General features: G+C 44.5%; 1 protein-coding gene across 3 annotated transcripts in view; it reads left to right on the forward strand.

The window, feature by feature from the left end:
- The first annotated feature begins 1,858 nt into the window (after nt 1–1,858).
- The window catches only part of LOC121353851 (calcium-activated potassium channel subunit beta-2), a 141,305-nt gene continuing 121,166 nt past the window's right edge, over nt 1,859–21,997 (forward strand). The window contains exon 1 of one of the 3 annotated variants that reach the window (XM_041468014.1): nt 1,859–1,947. In XM_041468014.1, the coding sequence (XP_041323948.1) occupies nt 1,910–1,947 (38 nt within the window). In that variant the 5' untranslated portion in view covers nt 1,859–1,909. The remainder of the gene's footprint in view (nt 1,948–21,997) is intronic. The other 2 variants (XM_041468017.1, XM_041468018.1) reach the window with 2 other exon arrangements.

The raw sequence follows: 21,997 nt of genomic DNA on the forward strand, positions 1-21,997 counted from the left end.
CTTAAAGGAATAATCCAAAAAGACTGAAAAACCAGCATTCTATGTTCTTCTAGAGGTCTGGATTTGTACACAGGGGCTTTAGTGGTGTTGGTCAATTGTCCTGTCCCTCCAAAATCAGTTCTCCCCTCTTGTACAGTGTGTTTAATCCTCAGTCTTCAACCCTTGGCCAGATGCTGCTCTGGAGTTTGCACAACCACTGCATTGGAGGGGCAGACGCATGGTACTCCTGCCCAGGGAGCAGCTCTCAGCTTGAAGACAAGCAAGCCAGGGCTAGGGACACTTCTGTCCCTCCTGTGTCCAGGACTGTCCTTTACCTTGGCAGTGTGGATGGAAAGGCTTTCAGGTTTGCTCATGGCTGAGAGGAACTCATAGAGGAAAACTCCTTCATCTCCTTAGAGGAGGTGCTGACTACAGTTTTCAGGGAGCACCAAGGAAAGGCACAGGCACACCTGCTCCTTTGGGTCTGAGGAGATTTGGGAACCAAGTGGATTCAGGTCTCTTTTAATATTGCAGATGGGAAGCAGATGACTCCTTTCTCCCATTGTCTGCCTTTCCACCTCATTACATGAGCTGTGTGTCTCCTCATGTAACTCACAGCTTTTTAAAAGTCCACCAGCCCTTGGAGATGGAAAACAGCAAAGCAAGATATCACAGGGTTACAGGGGCACAGGGGTGGGGCTCAATATTACATTTCATAGGACAGCTCCTGCAGCAGTTCATTCACACCTCTGCTACTCATACAGCATTTTCTGGCTCTGTGCTCAAGGCAGATTTTATTTACCCTGGTGAGTGGAATCTTAATTTCTCTCAACCTCCCTGAAGTAGTTCCAGGTTTATTCTGAGGCAAGGGAAGAACCTGATACTGGTTTTTGGAAAACAAATGAATTTGCTGCACCCTGGGAGTTTTCATACATGATACATCCATCAGTTTTCCTTTCTGACTAACATTTGGCAACATGTACCTGTCATTTTTTTTTTTTTTAATTCAAACCAAATTGTTTGTTATTTCTTCCAAACCACACATTGACTGTCAGCACAAAAGTTTCCACACTGCCTCTGTGGGCTCACACACGTGGCTACCCTGTGAACAGAGGAACAGCCCTGGCTCTTGGAGAAGCTCAAATCCACTGAGGCAAGAATGTGAAAACACAGCTGGGCCCAGCAGCTTCTGCTGCTGCAGTAAATCCCTCTGTCCCTTCACACATCTCCCTACCCTGAAAGTCTTTAGGGGTGAAATCGTGAGTTTTCCTTCTCACTGCAGTTCTGTTTTGGCACTAAAATCCTTCTCGAGGCAAGGACAGTTTGGCATATTTTCCTTGTCTGCCCATCAAGCTCTTAAAAAATTAAGTTATTAATCATCTGAACATTCACCTCTGCTGCACTTGCTGGCCAGAAAATCCCATAGGTGGTTATTTCAAATATGACTGTGTTTCTGTAGAAGACTTTTGAATTTAAAAAAACCCTGAAGCATGGACAAATGCACCCTGTCATAATTACTGCCTAGCAGTGTATTTTTAAAGCAGTCAGCTGAGCTTCTAGTTTATATTTCAATAATTTGCTTACTTGGTAAAATAAACTAAAACCCAAAAAAAAAACCCTGACAAGCCCCACATTCATCACTTCGTTTATCTGAGGTCTCCTCCCTAGCAAAGCCTTGCTTGCAAGAAGGAAGAGAATTTCACAGCTAAATTGTTTTGTAACAGATGTATCGATGGAAAAAGTTACTAACTGGGAGTGTTCTCTCCTTCCGAGTCTCCCGTTGCTATTAGTGCTGCTCTGTAGGGTGTAGCTTTCCTCTTGGGCTTCTGTGTTTGCTTTACGTGTTGCTTTCCTCTTCCTTTTGCTCAGGAGCCTTTTTACGACCTGGCAAAATAACCCTGAGCAGCAGCACGGAGTCTGCAGGACAAAAATGAGCCTTTGCCTTAAATATCCCCGAGACAAATGGAGGTGAGTAGAAACCACCCCGGGCTGGGGAATTGCTCTTGGTTTGCTGTTCACAAGTTGTTAGCAACTAGTACTTTGGATTTGTTTGGGGGTTTTCCCCCTGTTTGGATGCGGTGTTGAGAATTTAACTGAAGTCAGGCATGGCAATGCAGCGGAGCTGTAATTGCATCCAGGCCTTGGGTAGGGATTACAGAGTTGGTTGGGACAGAAGTCCTTTGAGCAGGGATTCCTGGTCCTTCCTGGCAGACCCAAACACATTTTCCCTCCTCCTTTTCCCTGGTCCTGCAGTGTGTCTGTGTTTCTGGCTCCCTGTGCACTCTACACCTGATGAGAGCATTTACCCTGCTCCCATCACCTCCCTGTACCTCATATATAATGCAGAGGTTGTATTTGCTCAGCTGTATTGAACCCTGCTATAAAAGCAGGGTGCAGAGGGCAGCTTCTGGATGCACAGTGAATCTCTGTAACTAACAAAATATAGCACCTGCCCTGCTGGAAGTGTCAGTGTGAAACCAGACTTGACAGGGTAAGTGATCCCAGTTCATAATCCTATAATGCTGGTACAGTTTGGTGGTACTGGCATAAATGTGGTACTGAGAGCTAAGCTGGGCTTTGAGATAAATTAAAATGGTGTCTTTAAAGGAAAATTACTCTGGATGGGATTTGATGACACGCAGATCTTTTACTCACAGGGTGTCATACCTGGCAGTTGGGTGCATGAAAATGATTCTGTGTTGTACAAACAAGACTCCACATGAGTCAAAAACAGGCAATTAAAGACTTAATATTCTTGACACACCTTCTTTCTGTTTTCTAAGTTATCTTTTAAGAATTTTGAAATTTACTGAGATGGAGGGGTTTTTTCTGTGCTGTTCAATGAGTATTTCTAATATCAAACTTTTAGGTTACATCAGTTTTGCCTGCACACCTATGGTATGTTGGTCTCCTGCTGTTTTTTCATGGGGTTTGGAGCCAGGTTTCCCAACTCTGCTTCCAAGAAAGAAAACATTGTTATTTCCTGTTTACTGATAATTCAATCTTATGTCTATTTAAAAGTTTTCTAAGAAAATACTGTTAGCAAACACTGTAGGTCAGAGACCACAGGGCTAGTTCATACATGAAACAGAATGAACATATTCCTAAAATATTTGATGTAGTGCAGAATCAACAGACAATTCTAATAATGTATTATGTAAATTATGTATAATTTTTAGATTAGTTTCCTCTCCAGTTCACAGAGAGCAGACACTTCTCCCTCAGGTTGTAAAGTACCAGAAAGCAGAGTTGTGTATTGGCGCATGAAGGAAATGTAAATTCTAGGGAGACACAAACTCAGCAAGGGTGTTAGAGAGGGACAACCTTCAACTGGGGATATAAAAACTGTCTTTCTCTTGGTGCTTGCCTCTGGCTTCTCTCTCCTGTCCCATGTAGACCCAAGGTTCCTTCACCCTGACTGGGTGTTCATGAGTGCTCTGGCTTTATTAGTCCCTTTCCCTGCAGCTGATGGAAGAGTTCACATGTCTGTTCCAGAGCTGACAGTGGGACTGTTCACTGGTTTCATGGAAACTCTGAGTTTAGCTGCCTTTTTGTTGGCAAACCCAGGCCCAGACAGCTGACTCACTCCACGCAAAGCAGTAGCTTTGAACATGTGCTTTTCCAAAATTTGCTTTCACCAAGGCTTCCAGGACACTTCTTGCTGCAGAACTTTGCTTTTCATATGCTACACTGAGACAAAAACACAGGCAGCCCCACACTTGGTAACAAGGGAAGAGAAAGAAAATCCTGTGTGAGGAACAAACCCAGAAGGGAGGCCTGGATTGTGTCTAAAACCTTGAACCACAGACAGAGAGAAAAGAATTTAAAATAACCTGAATATTTATTTTCACAACCTGATTTTATGTAAGGGAATATTTCTACTGGCTTTTCAGTTTCTCTTTTTGGACAGCTTGAAATGCTGCCCACAGCCTGTGTAAAATCTGAAGGGGCAGGTTTTGGGCACATGGAAATAACCTATTGCAGCCATCAAAGCCACATCAAGGTGATGTAGGACCAGTCACCCCTTCTCTCCTGGGCTCTCAGCTGGAGCACAGACCTTGGATTTCTGCTGTGAGCAGTTCATGCTCACAAGTCCTGCTACTGAGTCATTCTAGCTGGCTATTACATTAGTTATTTTCAACTATTTCAATAATTATTCTACTCTGAAAAAAAAAAAGGCAGAATCATGTGAATTGCAGAATCAAGAGGCTAAGAAAAATAGCATAGAGGAAGAGTACACAAAATATCCACCTGTGAAATAAAAATGTGCTGGGAAGTCAGTGGAGAGTGAAGAGAAAGAAACACCAGAGCAGCCAACTAGAAAAAAAAAAGGCCAGCATAAGCCTTGATAGTCACAGGAAGATCAAAAATAAAATGAAACTACTTTGAAACCTCTCAGCTGGAATACATTTCAGAAGAGCCACCTAGTCTCAAAGAAAGCTGTCAGAATGGCAAATTGAAGTCAGCAGGCAAATTTGAACAGGAGATGTCTTAAAAACAGGAAAAAACTATTCCTATAAGTAATACTTGACATGTCAGGAAGTAAAATACTTCTAAAAGAGAAACATTGGGAATGGGCAAAAACTGAGTTTGAAAATCTTCCATCCAGTGTTTTACTACCTGCTGCTGGAGATCTGACAGCCATTTAAATTATTTCTCAAACTCATTAAAAAAAAAAAAAAAAAAAAAAAAAAGCTTGCTTTGCCATCCCCTCAATTAGAGAAAAATCATCACATCATTTTATGTTGAGAGTTAGTTGAATGTCGTGTCATATATCACTGCCTCTGCATCTGACAGGAATCAAAGCAGACACTTTGAAAGGCAAGTGTCTTTGAACTGCTAATTATGCTTAACAGAGAAAATGTTTCACATGTTGCTTCTTAATGAAATTTGTGCTTTTACCTAAAAGGTTTTTCTCCCATCTTATTTCTGGACAGCATGAAATTATGTTGAAACTAACTGTAATCTATTTATTTCTGATTATACTGGGATGTTTAAAAAAGTGGGGGAAATATTCCCTGTTTCTTGCATAACCAAAAGCTTCTGGAGATTTGTTGAGAAATAGTGGCAGATATGCTTCTGGTAGATATGCTTCTCTTTTGGATATATGGTATTAAAGGCATCTGTGAATGTTCTGAATGTGAAAATAGTATTTTAGCTCAATTCCTCTACTCCCAGACATTTCTTCTTCCTCAGCTTTCTCTTTGGGGTCTTATTCTCAGAGCAGTGTAAAATACCCAAAAAAAGCTACACACAGATAAATCTTCTCTAACAAGAGCAGTTACCAAACAGGAGGATAATTTGTAGGGAGAAAAAGACAACAAGTGTTGGGCCAGAAATTTGGCATTGTCTCTAATTCCACCTCATTTAAGTACTTTGCATAAAGTTCAAAAAAAGAAAAAAAATATATAAACAAACAAAAAAAAAAAATCAGCAAAACCCAAACAAACACCCAGACTGCAGTGTAACTCCCCAGAGCCTCAAATCTTTTGACTTACATCTCCTCTAATCTTAAAGCTTCTGAAGTGATGCCAAAAAGTGAAACTCCACAAGTCCTGGGCTAGGAAGCAAGTGGTGTGTGTCTGCTCTGCTTTGATCTGCCAGAGGAGAGATTGTTTTTCTGGTCAACATCAAGCCATGTCTTTCAAATTAGGAATCTTCTGTCTAGGAAAATACTGGAATATGAGGCTGTGAAGAAAGTCCCAGTAATGTAAAGAGCTGCTGGCAAGTCAGGAATTGATGGTAAAACCTGCATTACCTAATATGAATCAGTAAGTTTTGTACTGTTACTCTCCATCACTGGAATAATGGATTTTCTTGCTGTTATCCAGACCAGAATTATTTTTTTTTTTAAATATAATATTCTCTGATTTATATTTCTTGAAGTGAAGAAGGGAAGGCAAGATTTGTGCTGGCTCCTCAAATTGTAAGAGACAATGTAAGCTCAAGAGTGTTGATTCTCATTTTCCTTAAAACTACTTTTAAAAAGCTTTACATATACAGGCAGAACAAAAATGACAGTCAGGCCTGTTAACTACTTTAGAACTGCTCCTTTCCATTGCCAGTTTGTCCCACACAATCCTGTGAGGTATGCAGTTTTGGAAAAATTCTTAAAACATATAAATAGTATAGTTCAGTCAATTGCTGTTCATCAGTAAATAAGAGCATTCAGAGGCACTGTCACGCAGCAGAGCCTGGGATTAGCTCTCAATTGCCTCTTCTGTGAAATCTCCCTGCTGTTTCCTCACATCCATTCACAAACATTCTTCCTTTCCACCCACTCACAGTCCCTACAAGAGTGTTTAGGAGCTCAGCTATTTTACTGGGATTAAGATGTGGACATTAGATATAAAAAGCAATTTAAAAAATCCATAATGTGCTGGTGGTATCCTTAAATGCTTCTCTTGCCCTGGCACTGACTGGTATGAGCTCTCTGATGGTGCCAGGTTGACAGCCCTGGTGGGATGCTGGGTTGCAGGAAGCAGGTTTGGTGCCATTCCCAGTAGGTCCTGGGAAGAAGTCCCTGGATTTGAACTGTGGAAGAGGCTCCCCATGGAACATGCAGCAACCCTCTCCCAGTGACCGTGGCACTGAGCCTGGGGAGTTCCTTTTGTGGGGCCGTGTTTGTGCACACAAAAACGTGTGTTGCTCTTGAGTGCATAAACATGGCCCCACAAAAGGAACCCATAAAAGTGTGCTCAAGGATGGAAAGCAAAAGGAAAAGAAGAGGATGAACCAAACAGAGAGTTATTCCAATTTCACCTTATGCCCTGGGAAGGCAAAGAGAGAGGAGAGTAACCTCAATGAGATCACTGATGGGCACTACCTGAGAGCTGCTCAGTATGTGCCTAATCCCTTTTGTTCAGTTGAGTCTTAAAGGCAACTGCATAAGTACTTCAGACCAAAAACCCCACCCAGCCAAAATTCACCTATGCACATTACCAATAACAATCTCACAGGCAAATGTTAGCTTGTATCTTCCATTTCCCAGTCCTGAGATCTGCATGTCCCCAAAGGATCAGTGTGATTCCTGATAGCATTAGGAAACCACGCAGTGGGTGTTGTACATCAGACTGACACCCTAGAGAGGAGCTGCTGGCTGAACAGCTCTATTTTTCATGAAGCACACCTTTCACTTTATGCCTAGTGGAGTGATATGTGATTCAGGAATTCTGGAAATTATTTTGAAAAACGGATTAAGAAAAACAGAGAGAAGGGGTGCAGGTAAAGCTGAACCTGCCATGGGGCAGTAGATGGACCAAGCGACCCCTGAGGGGCCTCCCAGTCTTTCTTTTCTATGATTTCTCTACGTTAATGCTTCTGTCTCACTAACTAGACAGCTGGCCCTGTGTCAGTCAACAAATAAGAGAAATGATGGAGGCTGGCTTAGATGAGGCCAGTTTGGACTGTTTTGTTTGCACTCATGAGCAGCCACGAGCTCTGGAGGAGAGCTAACAGGCTCCATGCATGGCCAGTTGTTGTCTGTGTTTGCAGACGACTGAAGAGCTGAAATCTCTCCTCAGAAGAAAGGTTGTGCATGCCAACACCATCCATTTCACAGCTTCTGTAGAAAATACCCAGTTGCCTACCCTAGTCTGTGGTACTGCTTTTGTGGCACATATTCCTCATTGCATTAGAATTCCTGTTATAAAATTGACTTCTAAATGAGGGAGTGGACTTCATCTATATGTTTGGAGGCAGAAGGTCTAAAAACTACTATAAAAAATGTCAATTCCTGACCTTATCCTCCAGCTGAGCCCTGAGAACTTTGGTCTCTTTTGAGAGGCTGCTCAAACATGAGCCAGGTTAATGCAGTTAGCCCTGAATTCCTGGTGGTATCCTGGCCCTGCCTGCCTGCAGGGTAATGAGCTCACCAGTTTCAGGTGTTGAGGCTGCTTGGAAATGATGCAGCACTGGTCTGTGTGTTACTGGTAGCACTGGGAAAAGGAGCAAAGGGAGAGGAAACATCACTCATTCCACTCTCACCCACTCTGGGTGGAATCCCCTGCCGCAGCAGCTCCTGCTGTCTCCAGTGATATTTCTCTTGAATCCTATTTCAATGCATTTACTGTGCTCAGGGGTTTTGTTAAGAGATTGAAAGCCCTGGATTTAGAGCTATCACAAAGCAAATAGTCTTGAAAATAAGTGTATTTGAGCAAGAAGAGCCAAATCCTCATCTGGAGAGGAAACTTTGATCTCCTCACATCAGCCCTTCTTCAATTTTCAGTCTCGATTGTACACAGGGGAAACTTAAGATTTATCTGAGTCAGAATACACCTGAGTTTTAGTTCTTTCACTGCTGAGAAATATGTACAGTTGTTCCCATTATTTCAGAAGGGTTGGTTTCTTGGTAGTTTTTTAACATCACACCCTGGTGTCTTTTTAATTTTTTTTTTTTTTTTTTGAAAGGCTCTTATTTTTGCAGCTTAGGAGTCATAATGAATAAAACCTGTGAATGCAATTCAGTCCAGATCCACGTGTTGAGTCATGGGTTCCTCTTCAGAACGTGCAGGAGTCAAATCTTGTCCTTGTAAGGGGATTGGCAGTAGCTTTGGAAAGATCTGTCCTCTTTCCCAGTTTGCAATCATGAGCTGTACTTCCAGCTTGCTTTTTATATAAAAGCAAATAAACATTTTATCTGCAGGCATCAGATATTGTCTTAGCAACCATCCCTATATCTGTGTGCAGCTGCACAGGGTGGGGAAGGAGGCTCTGAATTTGTTATATGGTCTGAGTGTGTCTCACACTGTTCATATTCATGCTACTGTTAGGAGATCCTTTTCTTTCCCTCTCTCTCATCTTTTACTCAACCCAAACAAAGCCAAACAAGAGCTTCCCACATCTCTGTCATCCATCATGTAGCTACTCTTTCATCATACCTGCAGCATTTTCAAAATCAGTGCTTACATTTTGTCAGTTACTATTAAACAGTTTTTCAGTGCTCTAAATCCCTTGATTTGGAGAATGCCTGAGCTAATGAGGTGAACAGAACAAAACCATTTCAGGCACTGCTGGTTCAGTGAGACCCTCAGCTCTACGCCTGAGCTCCTCCTCACTCTGAAGAAGAGCTCTCTTTGCCTCTTGTATATTTCTGACCTTTGCCTTCTTTTACCTATTTGAAATATATGTTCTTGCCATGCAACTGCTCGGGCAGTACTGCCTCACAGAGCCAGCCAGGGACTTCTTTGTGCTGTCCTGGGGGTAAATGTCACCCTCACAGCCTTATCAGCACACCAGACAGACACACACCTGCATTTCCCCTCCATATTAATAAGGTGAACATTATTACACATTTTGTTAAGCCATAAGTACAACAGCAACCTTAGGCAGTACAACCCAGGCTTGACATTGATCCTAATCTAAAGGCAAAGCTGTGCTCAGGCAGGACAAGCTTTCAGGTTCTGATGGCTGCTTGTGTTTCCAGGTTTTGGTAAGGAAAAGGTGTTGAGAACACACTTGAAATGATTTATAATCGACTTTTGTGGCTCCAGATCGGTTAGATAAACATGGGAGTGAATTTGTTGAGGAAAACAAGCTGCCATTCTGAACAGCTGGAGGTTTAGCCATCCCCAGAGCAAAGTCCATCAAACCCAGAGATGTGGCACTCTGCCAGACTGCTGCATGTGTGTCACTTTGATGGTCACACAGGAATGCCCTCTGGGCAGGAGGGGATTAATGATAACTCTCTGAAGCCCCAAGTGCCTCATTTTTGATCTTCCTGTGGCAGTATATTTCTTCCATTTTCACTTTGTTCTCAAAGCTTCACTCTTCATTTAAACCCTCTAAGGAAACTCCTTGCAAGATAGATGTACATTACCCTTTCAGGAGAAACAGAATCTCTGTCAGAAAAATAAATACCGAAATCTGTTTAGCAATGCCCCTCATGTAGACATTTCTCTCTCATCTTCTTTAAATATTAGTTTAGGAACCAGCTTTCATTGATAGAAATTTAATTGCCATAATCCAGATAGCATGGAATATTTCTATAGTGATGCTCTAATGCTAATTTGCAAGAATGGGAGAACATTTGCCATCCTAACAAATTCCTTTTGTCCTTGGATAAAAGAGACAGCAAAGACAGTGCCCCTGGCTAAGTGGAGACATGAGATAGATATCCACAGTGCTCTGTATATGAAGTCTAGTGTTGGAGATGTTAATAATTTTCAGTTTAACTCCTACAGAATTAAAACTAAAGCTTTGTACTCATTTCCAAGAAGAAACCTGCTTGGAAATAGCTTGACTTGGTGTTTTGAAAGATGGAAAAGATTATTCTTCATATTGACCTTGGAGACATGGATCCAAATAATGATATCTGGGTATTTATACAAATGGTTCTTCTCAAAGCTGCCCATCACAGCTAATTTTGCCAAATACATATGAAGTTTATAAAACCAGAAACATCTCCTACTTAATCTGAATCTATCCATGAAAGTGGATGGAATGAGCCCTAAATCCCAGTCCAGCAGACTAATGTAAGACTTAAGAGCCACCGTGTGAGGTACAAGATTTGGTGGACACTGTTAGTAACTACAATTAAACTAGTGTGCAAACCCATGTGCTGATGATAATGATAACACCAACCAGCCTGGACAGTATTTCTACATCACCCTCCTCCTTTTCTAAAGCAGTGGTTTAGGGCTAAAACTGTGGGTGTAAAAAGATTTCATTTCATTCCTCAGGCTTGATACAGGTTCAGGGCACAGTCACCATGATTCACACTCCTCACTTGTGGTTTATCCCTGTTCAATCCAGCCCCAGCTGGTGTCTGTGAATCTGACAAAGACTGTCCCATCTCACATATCCTGCAAGCACATTCCAGACCCACCAAGAACACACTGCCCTACCCTGAAGCTAGAGGTGCTTGGGCAGAGCTGCATCAACCCATCTTAGCTGCCAGAAGGAAGGTGAAATAAGGAAAAAAGGCTCAGAACAGCACAGAGCTCAAGAACTGAGTTTGTCTGCAGACCATGGTGAGACAAGAGTGCCACTCAGCCAGCCTGCTCAGTGGGGACACTGGGTGCAGGAGCAGGGGCAGGAGACAGGACAACTCCAACACTCTGCTCTGCCCAGCCTTGCTGGGCACCTTGGCTTGTCAGGACCAAACAAGTTCTCCTCTGCCTGTGAAACCCAGAGCCCAGCGAGCAGATCTAGGCCAAAGTGATACAGCAGCACCTGCCAACACATTTGCAAGGACTGTTGTGAGTTCTGCATAAATATTATTTGTGAGGAGCAAAAAGAGATTAGCATCTAACCACTGGCTCTCAGCAGAGTCACCTTCAGACCAGCCAGGCACAGTCCTACTTAATCTGCCTCCATTTCCAGAGCACTGATCACTATGTATCTTTGCATCGTGGCCATCCATCACAGCACCAGATTCTCATCTAAATACTGCCAGCAGCACTGTGAGCAGCAACATTCCCTCCTTCTCCCTCTGCATCTTATTATTGAAGTTGCTGCTGGCAAAGGAAAGGAAAGTGGCTGTGTCCACAGTGACATTAGTAGAACTGTCAGCTTAATCAATGCTGATCCTTTCCCCCTCATCCCTGCTTCTCTGCCTGCACTCCTTTTTGAGGCAGCACAAAATCTGTGTAAATTCACCATTGTGCACAGCCATCCAGGAATCCTGCTGGTGTTCCACGAAGCCTTTGGTACCTGACTGGCTCCAAGTCCACATGCCATGTCCCCCTCGGCCACCAGGCCCCCAGGGACAGCCATTGCCAGGGCTCCCAGGGGCCAGGCTTCTCCTGGACAGCAGGAGCATCCCTGGGAGCAGCCAGAGCAAGGAGCTCATCTGCTCTCTGCAGGTTCCTCATCACAGAGGAAACAGGATTCCAGCAGTACTGAAGGCAGAGCAGGGCACAAGAGAGGCTGGGTGCTTTGACAGACACCATACTGCAACCAAAAAAAACTGTAGCAAAGTTTCCCAAACCCTTAGGAGCCTGAATGTTTGTAAATAGTCCCTAAGCAATTCAATTCAAACAAAATGTGGTTTTCCACTTTGGAAAGGAGCAGGTAAACCTCCACTAGTGGTGCAACCCTATTCAGCTCACTCATCCCACTGGGCCATTATGGAGAACAGTGTGGTGTGTAAAGGGTGTATAATTTTTGTATTATAAAAATATAAAGTTTTGCTGCGGACAATACTTCATAATGTGAACTGCAGAGGACTGACCATGAGGGACCCTCCTGGGCTCCAGGTACCCCATTAACTCAGGCAGAACCAGCAGACACGTGTGAGCAGAGAGCAGCTGTATTTGGTCACAGAGTTGTAAAGCATGAGATGCACAGGCAGCTTGTTTGGTATTTTTGTTTGTGTAGGGTTTAATTTTTTTTAAAGACAGTTTTCAGAAATGGAGATTTATTTTTTTCCTCCTCAGCTCACCAGGCTGATACACACTTCATGGTGTGACTTGTTTGGTAGGTGTCAGTCAGCTGGAGCTGGATTTCATGTAACAAACACTACTAATGTGCTTGGAGAGGGAGCATCAGAGCAAAGACAGACATTCTTGGACAGCTAGCATTTCAAAAGTTTCAGCATCCATAATCCTCCCTCTCTGTCTTATGTCTTGCACATTTAGGGTGTGGTGTTTGCACACCCTTGTCACTCCCTACCTCCTGTCAGCTCGTTGCAGTTCTCAGCCTTCTGTCAGTGTCACTCTGCCCTGTTGTCACCTGACATTCCCTACAGTCTGGAAAGGGAGTTCAGTGATCTGCCCCATTATATTCAGCCACAGGGTCTGCAGAGCAAGCACAGGCCAGGGGTTTTGCCCCCTGGTCTCTCCTCCATGCAGCCCATCTGAACCACAGCCAAGGCACAGCTTCTGCCAGGGGCAGCACACTCAAATATTGTCTTTTCTGTAATTTCTCCCATCACAGAGTAGATGTGGCCTGACACTATAGATGTGTTCCTTATACTGTTAATAGTTATTCCATATAAACTTTCCCTCCTCCACTGTGTCTCCATTGCTCCTCTGGCATTATCTTCTTTGAGAAGCAGTCAAGGAAAAATTAAGTACTGTGTTACTGCACCAGGTTTCCCCAAGATTTTGGGGTCAGAGAAAGAAAGGTTTGTTTCTTCCCTTCCCTGACAGAATAACCTGCTCCAGGCAGCACTGCAGTACTAGCAGGTAACTGCATTTCAGGAGGAGTAATTCCACCTGGTCGATATTCCCACCAGCCCATGTGGAGAGCTGGTTGTTTAACATCTCTAGATTGCGCAGTGATATCTACCTAATCAGCTCCTGTCTCAATTTTCAAATCTCATTGAAAACCATACCTTGTCTTCCTCAGCAGTACTGCCTCATTTTCCACTTCCACTGAGCTATTATTTAATTCACTGGCAGTAGCTGGCACTGACTGGAACACAGTTCACAGGGTTGACCTGGAGCCACAGCCCAGGGCTGAACAGTCCTACAAGCTTGGACAAAGCACTGTGCCCCTGTTTCCTCATCTTTGGCATAAGAGTAATGTTTCTGCTGCCAAGGGAGGCTGGAATAATTATGCTTCAGGAATATTCAATGCTAAACACTTCTAGCAGTCTATTTATCATGTTTATAGAGTAATGGCTTTCAGGAATAAGAGATTAGAGAATAGCCCTGTAGTTACAGATCTGGGCTGGAGTACAGGAGAGCTGTCTCCTGGCTCTTAGGAAACAGGAGACACCCGAGGCAAGGTTTGGGCTTAAACCTTTAGGATGGAAAATACAACCTTTTCCTCTATGGAAGCTAAGTAATTCCTATTTGTGAGTTTGCAACCAGAGCAGTTGCTGTCAGTTTTTAAGTGAATTGTCACTTGTACAGTTGCAGTATGGATTCAGTTTATAAGTAAAGAACAAGAAGGAATAACTGCAGTTAGGAGAGGATGTGCAGAGCTTGGTCAATATCTGTTCCATGTATTTAATGAAACCTTGCACACCAGAATTAATTCAATGAGGGAAATGTCTCTCAGAGCCAATGCTGACTTCAGTAGTCATTCATGACATTGAACAAGACAGCTATTACTTGTGTCCCTTTCACTGAAAAGAAGGAGCACACCATCAGACCCACTACCTACTGAAAAACCAGACAAGGCTGCTTACAGCCTGCAAAACCAAGGCACAGCCTTTGAGGGTTTCCCTTTTAGTGTGGTTTCCAGACAAGCCTCTCTGCCACCTTCAAAGACTTAAAGACATGCCACACTGATCTCCCATGGAAGTTTTGCAGGAGAAGCCCAGCAGATATGATTCATGCCACGAGGTGTGAGCAGACAGAGCCCATCCTGCTGGCACTGCCCAGCCCGCCTGCTGCCCACCTGCTGCGGCAGCTGCCAGTGAAACTGCACTGCAAATGCTCTTACTCCCCTTCTTTCCATGATTCCTGAGGAAACCCTCAGTTCATCTGCTGCTCTTTAAGCAATGAATGGACTCCATGAAGCATGTGGTGAGCAGGGGCTCTGCAGGGCCCCTAATTTGCAGCAGCTCAGCCCCTGTGGCACTGTGTGCTCTGGCCTTATGGCCAGTGCCTGACCAAGGGGTGCAAGCCCAACGCTGTGGAGCTGCACCGACAACCCCAGCTGGCTGCTTGCCCTTATCAATTTTCATGGGTTTGATAAAATATACACATTAATTCATTAGCATCTGTGAAGTTACTGCCAGAGTTGGCCTCTCTGCAGAGCAGTGTCAGGGCCTGCAGAGGATATGCTTTGTTTGTAATTATGCAACTTCTTCTGTTGAGTATATCTTCCTTTAGCCCTTTTCATCTTCCCTATAGACAAATATTTTAGAGGTAGATTACAGAAAGCTTTTTCTTTTTTCCCAAAAGGTTAAGAAAAGCTGCAGTAGCAAAGATGATCTTTTGAGGATAACAGCTAGATGTTGGACAGGAAAACTTTGGATAGCACAAAATGTGCCTTGGTAACCTTGTTGGACAAGGAGATGGGATTAAGCCATCTTTCTTCTTCTTCTAGAAAGGAAAACCAAGTCACAGAACTCAGGACTCTTAAAAGCTAATGAGGGAGTGAGAATCAAATTTCTACTGGTTTTATCCCTTTGAAAGTCAGAAACAGAGATAAATTCTTCCCTTCAGTATGCTGCTCTCAAAAGCAAGAAAGAGGCCTCTCAATGGTGCTGGTCAAGTAGGAGAGAAAGCAACAGCCTCAGGTACACCTGCACAGTCCTGGTCTTTGCAAAGCATTCCACCTGCACAGAGTCTTGTTCATGAGTATTAAAAATTAATTTGCTGACATGCTTTATTGACTGTGCTAGCCCTGCAGGGCTCTATACACCATTTCTTTCTGGAATATGTGGTTTTGATTAAGAAATGAGGAATTTGCAGAGCTGCACGATGTTGCTGCTCATCACATGAGAGTGGGGTGCATTCCACCTTCCCCTTCAGTAACCACAGACCCACCTTCACTCTGTCCTAGGGCTCTCCATAGCCTAAAGCAGCCAGGAATGCTGGTTAGTGACTCAGCAGTGGCTGCAGGAGTGAGAAAGAGCCCCATCTTGTTTCAGGCTGGTGACCAGCACATCAGGAACCAGCAAGTGAAATACAATGACCATTACAATCACTGACACATAAAGGCTTTGCCTCCCAGTTTGCTGTGAGGGTTCTGGGAGATTTAATGTTGCAGTCTCCTTTCAGAGCAGACCAGCTTTATGTGTGCTTTCCCAACCCTACTATTGATCTTATTTAAACTAAGATATAGTCCTAGCACAGACAGAACAGCACTAAAGTCAGGAATATCCCTTGAGGCAGGGCCTCATCCTATGTCACATCCTACTGGCTTTCCTTGTCTGCTGGTGGCCAGTGACACTTACAGAGTTATGCTGGCACATGTAGGAAGGGCAGCTTTTGTTCATTTTCCCTGTGCACTATTTCTAGCATCCCTATTTTCTCCAGAATGCTTAAATACCAAAGCGAGTGCAGATCCATGGCATTGGCAAAAGGCTGGAAAGGATGAGTTGGTTTTTTGGCTTATAGAACAGCTAATGTCAGAGAAGTGACTTAATTTGAATACAAAACTAGTTTTGTGAGGAAAAGAAGAAAATATCAGGCATAAAGAACTGTTAAATCTTTCAGAAACAGCCATCTAGAAGCCAGCTGTATCCTAGTGAGCAGCAAGGGGAACTTCCAATGACTAACCATGTCAGCATGGATGGAAAGGTTCTCCCTTCTTTGCCCAGGTCTGATCAGATGACATGTCTGACATTCAGAGAAGTTTTAACTGTTTTATATCAAGATCCTTAGTCACACACACACACACACACAAAGTGTGACTTGAAAAGAGCCCTCCCTTACAGTGGATAGGATTATTCAGTGACAAGGTGTAACTGGTTCCATGCAGATGCGCCTTCCATGGGGCAGAGCTGTTCACAGGACTTTTCCAGGATAATTTGCCCCTGAAGATCCCAGAGCTGCCTTGGAGCAGTGTCAGTGTGTGAGAGAACAGAGCAGGCAGAGGAGCTGGGGCTGTAGCAAAGGCTCTGGGGGAGATGAGCAGAGAAAGGGGTGCAGACAGGCCAGGGGTGCAGGGATTGCCAGCAGGGAGCCTCTGGTTCAAAGAGAGAAGGAGGAATCACTGAGTAAAAATTGGCCCTTTCCCCCTCCCTTCCTGCTGGGAATGAGAGTGATCAAAAGGATCCCCCAGAAATAATTTCTGGTGGTCTCTTTGCTCTCACAGGTCTGGCAGGTCTGATGTAGAAGTAGGAATGGTCCTGAGATCCAGGAAGGTTGGGTCCGTTCTGCTTTGACCCCAAAACCTCTGGGACACTGGGAAACCTCTGGGACACTCTTTGGCACGGCGCTGCAGTTTTGTGGGTGCTCCCTGGGAGCCGGCAGCCCCCTCTCTTCAGCCCCCTGTGCCCCTCCGTGCAGACCCCCCTGGGCAGGGCTGTCCCTGGAATCCACCTCTAGGTGCTGCTATACTACCAGCTATGGATTTCCCGGCAGGAAAAACGGGAAAGGGATGGCAGCAACTTCTTCATGATGCAGGAGTAAACTGCAGCAGTTCTGGATCACCAAAATGTGCTTTTCTTTAAAGCGTGGTGTTAATTCTTCCATAAACCAGCACACCGGGCACAGCTATCCCTCCACATCTCCTGCAGGACAAGCCTGAGCATCACCTTCTGCTTCCTGTTTTGACTGAGGGACAGCTGTAGTTTAGCTTTTCACACAAAAGAAAAAGAAGAGGTTAAACTGAACTAGTGGCATTGTCAGGACAGGAGTTAACCCTGCCATGTCAAGGGCGAGGACACAAGTGATTTGTCACAGACAGCAGTGATGCACCTGGGGCTGACTCTGGAGAGTAAGGTTTAAGGCTTCAGGCATTAGCAAATTAGCATTTTGCCTAATTAGATATTGATCACTATCACTATCATGACCACTGTAAGCTTACCACAGTGTGAAGGAAAATTAGAACACGTACCAGAAAACACATTAATTCCTTCTCCTCCAGGAACTTTACTCAGACATTTAGCCAACCTGCAAGCCTTACCCTGCTGTTTCCCAAATGAGTGACAAATATTCCCTTGTTTCCCAAGGGCAGCCTCAGTTTTTCTCTTTACTGCCATACAATGATTTTCACCTTGCATTAAGGTAAGGTGTTGCTCCTCCTTTCCTGATGCCCCAAGGGACACACATTTAAGGTGTTCCATATCCAGCTGATCCCATGCCAGCTGTGCCAGTCAAAGAGGATTTTGTCTCTCCACCATCCATATATTCTGTATTAACTGTTTTCCTGTGTGAGTCCCATGCTGTGCAGGGCTTGGCATGAGTTCTTTGTTGCCAGATGAACCCTCAACACCATCACACAAATATGGTGTTAGCATGGCAACAGTGGGTAACAGACCTCCCTGTCCCTGGGTAATGAGAACTATCAAAGTTCATGTTGCATCCCTGGTAGCACATGTAGGCTTACATAAGTGATTTATTCCTGTATGCACTGCAGACAAAGAAGCAAGAAGGCTGTGCCTCTAATAAGTTTACCCTGGTTCAGGTGGTCTGCAGGACCTTTCTGAAAGTGCCCACAGGACACTGTATTTCCTTTGAAACATTAATCTCAGTTTAGGGCAGGGATGGTGTGTGATGAGGCACAAACCTTGGAGAACTGCTCTTTAATTTTTCCACCTGGGAACTCTCCTTTCAACAAGTGCTTTTAATGCCTATGTGTGAACTCTGGTGGTCTTTGCATGCTGAAATGTGAGAGCTGTGTGATGCTGCTCATAGGATGGGAATGCCTCAGGCATGCCATGAGAATTAGCTGGGTGGCAGAGAGCTGTGCTAGGGTGCAGTGATGGGAGCAAGCAGAAGGTGCTCTTCTGGAGCATAATCCAACACAGGTGATCCCGAGACACAGCAGGCAAAACCTCAGGGGAGGAAAAGCCTTGTTAACCTGGGATGTTTAGCTCTTGGCACTTCAGCATCTGGAAAATAGTGCCTGGCATGAATTACAGATCCAGCTGCAGCAGTGTCCAGGCAATCCAGCAGGAATATCAAACTGTGGGTAAGAGGTTCTGGCCAGAGACACACAACAGCCCTGCATGGAGATGAACCTACAAAAGAACAGCCCCCACCCCCTGCTCTGCCGTGTCAAACCATGCCCTAAATGAGAAATGGTGCTTGAGAAACAGCAGGGAGCAAGAGGCACCTTACAGCCCCCTACACCACAGGCTGTGCAGCTCCCTGACCAAGCTCTGGAGAGCTTCCCTGCACCTGCTGGAGAGCCAAGGTCTCCATTTCTCCTTTCCCTGTAAGGAATGATAACGTTTGCTCCGAGTCACTCGTGGGGTTCTGATGGAAGCTGAGCACTGGGTGGGGGTCCCTGAGCTCTCTCTTGGTGCCTCTCTTGATGTTTGGGAGCTGGCACTGATGCTCCCAGCCACTGCTGGCTCCCACGACGGCCACGGCCGACTGAGCCTTCAGTGCAGAGCAGCTCCCCCACAAAAGTGCATTTTGCAGCACTTTCCTGCAGCCCAGTCCAGAGCCATGCTGTTGCCCTGCCTTTGCCAGCCCCGTCGTTCCTGTGCAGTTTCACACAGCCTGCAGGCAAAACTGTCAAAGCAAAGTGCAGCTTCCTGGTGCTGAGCAGGGAAAAGGCACCTGGGGAATCGTGACCTGATGCCAAAGATCTCAATGCCTGCAGAGACATTAATGTTCCTCACGATATTGTGCTGTCCCAAGATGGGCCCTGGCTGACCCAGCTGCCATCTCTGCCCAGGCATGAAGCCACTCCTGATGAACAGATAGACAGACTTTCCAAATATTATGTTGTGTAGAATCAATCTTGACTTCTCACCTATCAGCCAAATCCTCACACTTCCCCCTGTGTGAACAGACATACCCCAGCTTCTTTGCATTTGGAACTGGAGTGTTATTTCTAATTTTTATGGTATTTGTTGGTACTGCTGCAGGTGTTTGGGGGTTGAGTGAAGAGGAGAGAAGGCAGTTTATGCTTTTCAATACTGGAGTAGGTTGTGTCTGTGGGCATGTTCTGCATCTAAGGCAGTGTTCCTGATATCTGGGAGATCTTTTTCTGGAAAAGAATGGGTACCAAGCCCCGTCTTCTTAAACACTACAGGCATCATCTCTTGCCCTGTCTTGCATTACCTCCTGTAATTAGCTTTTACATTAGAACTCAGAGTCCATTTTCTGTGTCAGACAATGCCTCAGCAAATTTTGGCTAAAGATTGAGGATTGGTATCTGTGGGAATTGAGCCAGAATTTATAGCAGAAACACAGGTTCTATTTTTCACTGAATTACATCTTAGCAAATGTCAGCGGGTGTGATAATTACTTGCTGGATGAAATATACTTTTTTAATCATGTCATTTGTTCCAAAACACTGTTTCTGGTATTTTCTCCAAGGGTTGCTTATTAGTGACACCTCACAAGCTGAGAAACTGGGACTTTTCCCTTCCAGCCTTGAACAGGAATGAAGGGCTGTGTTTGGGGTTACTAACTGAGATTCACTGCAAGCTTCCCTAAAATACAGATACAATTATCTGCTTTTATTGCAGCAGATGCTCTTACAAGACCTCCTGTGACTCTGTGTTACTTGTGGCCAATGATTGCCATGAGCTACACGGTGCAATCAGAGGAAGGGCTGTTGAACAAGCCCAGGCTGTTGAGCAAAGCCAGGCTGTCCCCCTCGAGTGCTGGTGGCATCCCACCACCTCACACTGATGACCTGGTGGCAATCCAGCAAGGCAGAACCTTCCCAGAGCCGAGTGCAGCTTCCCTGTAGCTGGAAAACGTTTTCAGTCAGAAGAACAATCACTGATAAAAATGGATTCAGGTCAGCTTTTTCACTGCTTTCTCTCAGGCAGGACATTCAGTGATTTGTCCTAGGCTGGGAGCACACTTTCTCTGCCCAGGGTGGACAGGCAGTTTCCTTTATCAGGAGTCCCCTCATGTCATGCATGTCACAGCTGTCTTTCTGGCCCCTCTGTGTTCTGCATTCTTGTATCAGCTTTACTTTTTATTGAGTTGATCCTTAAAATCCCTCTCAGCATAAAAATCTAACAGTTGCCACCATGACAGGGTGACATCTGTGTCCATCTCAGGCAGAGGCAGCTGAACCCTGCTTTAATTTCTTCCTACCCCCCTCTCTCCTCTTTTCCCCTCTCTACCACTGAGTGTAGGCTCACACAACACAGAGGTTCAGTTCAGAAGAACTAAGGGAAAAAGATCAAACACACATCACTCATTTTTACTGTAGGTGAGGAATATATTCATATGACAAATCACTCATTCTCTGAGAACAGAGACTGCACTCAACATGGGGGGAACCTTCCCAGTGGACATGTCAGAGGCTGGGGTATCCACCACAGACATTTCAGGCTCTCAGAGGCTGAAATTGGGTCTGGCATTAACTGTGCTTGTTGGCCCAGTCTGTGAGCACTGATGTAAAACAGATGCTGTGCCACCTCTCAGTCACAGACATTTTCTGTCAAATGCCTGAGATCCAAACATATGTAATGTGGGGTCTGGTTATGCTTCAGCATGTTTTCTAACAAATTATTTCTTAGAAATAAAGCACTAAACAAAGGGGAATTATAATGAAACAAGACAACAATGATAATGCCATTGTATGTATCTGGAGTAATGATGGGGCTAGATCAGATAATGAAGGTGTAAAATGGATAAACATTGGCACCTCTAATACCCATAATAAATTCTAGGACATTGGAAAACTGCACGATATCAACAAATAAACACTTCATAACACTAACAATAACAACCTCATAGAAAAAAAGATATTTAGAATGGTAGTCATTGAAGGAAAATGTTCCAAAATGCAGAAACCACTACAGGACCACATAAAATGGATATTTGCATGATGAAAAATAATCAGAGCAATTCTCTTGCTATTCCTCAGCTTCTTGGCTTACTCTGGTATCTCACAAAGCACCTTTTGCTCTTTTGGTTTTATCCTCACACGTGCAATGGGGGTGACAACTGCTAAAGATAAGAGTGACATTAATTCCCATGGCTTTGGCATTAGCAAACTCTCTGCAGATCCCACTGCCTGACAGGCAGGAAACTTTGTCATAACAAAAGGTGTTATGCCACTTAAAGGTCTGTGCTTATGGGGGGAAAGGAAAGGATCTTCTGTGGGAGCATCACAGGGGAGGATGTGGAGCACAGGGAATGGGGATGGCATTGCTGCTGCTTTGCCCACTTGGTCCTGTCTCACCCCACACGTGATGGAAGCAGCAGAGGTGACAGAGGGGACAGCAAACTGCAGCATGGGTGCCCTGGGCTGGCAGCCTTGCAGGGCTCTGGGAGCTGCAGCCACCTTGGATCACACTTCCAGCCCACTGGCTCGGAGAGCAAGGGGATGGACATATCTTTCTTAACCATCCTCACCTCAGAGTTTGCTTTTTGGCCAAAATTAAACCAACAAATCTGCTGAGGTCCAACAGCCCCAAATTTAGCAATATATTGTAATAAGCTGTACCAGCTCTGCAGAGTCCCTCTGGATGTCACCGGGGATGGAGAGCAAAGGAGTGAGGCCAGATATCAGTCAGCATTAGCAGACT

The sequence above is a fragment of the Pyrgilauda ruficollis genome, unplaced genomic scaffold, assembly GCF_017590135.1.
Source record: "Pyrgilauda ruficollis isolate IOZ18807 unplaced genomic scaffold, ASM1759013v1 scaffold21, whole genome shotgun sequence".
Classification (NCBI taxonomy): Eukaryota; Metazoa; Chordata; class Aves; order Passeriformes; family Passeridae; genus Pyrgilauda; species Pyrgilauda ruficollis.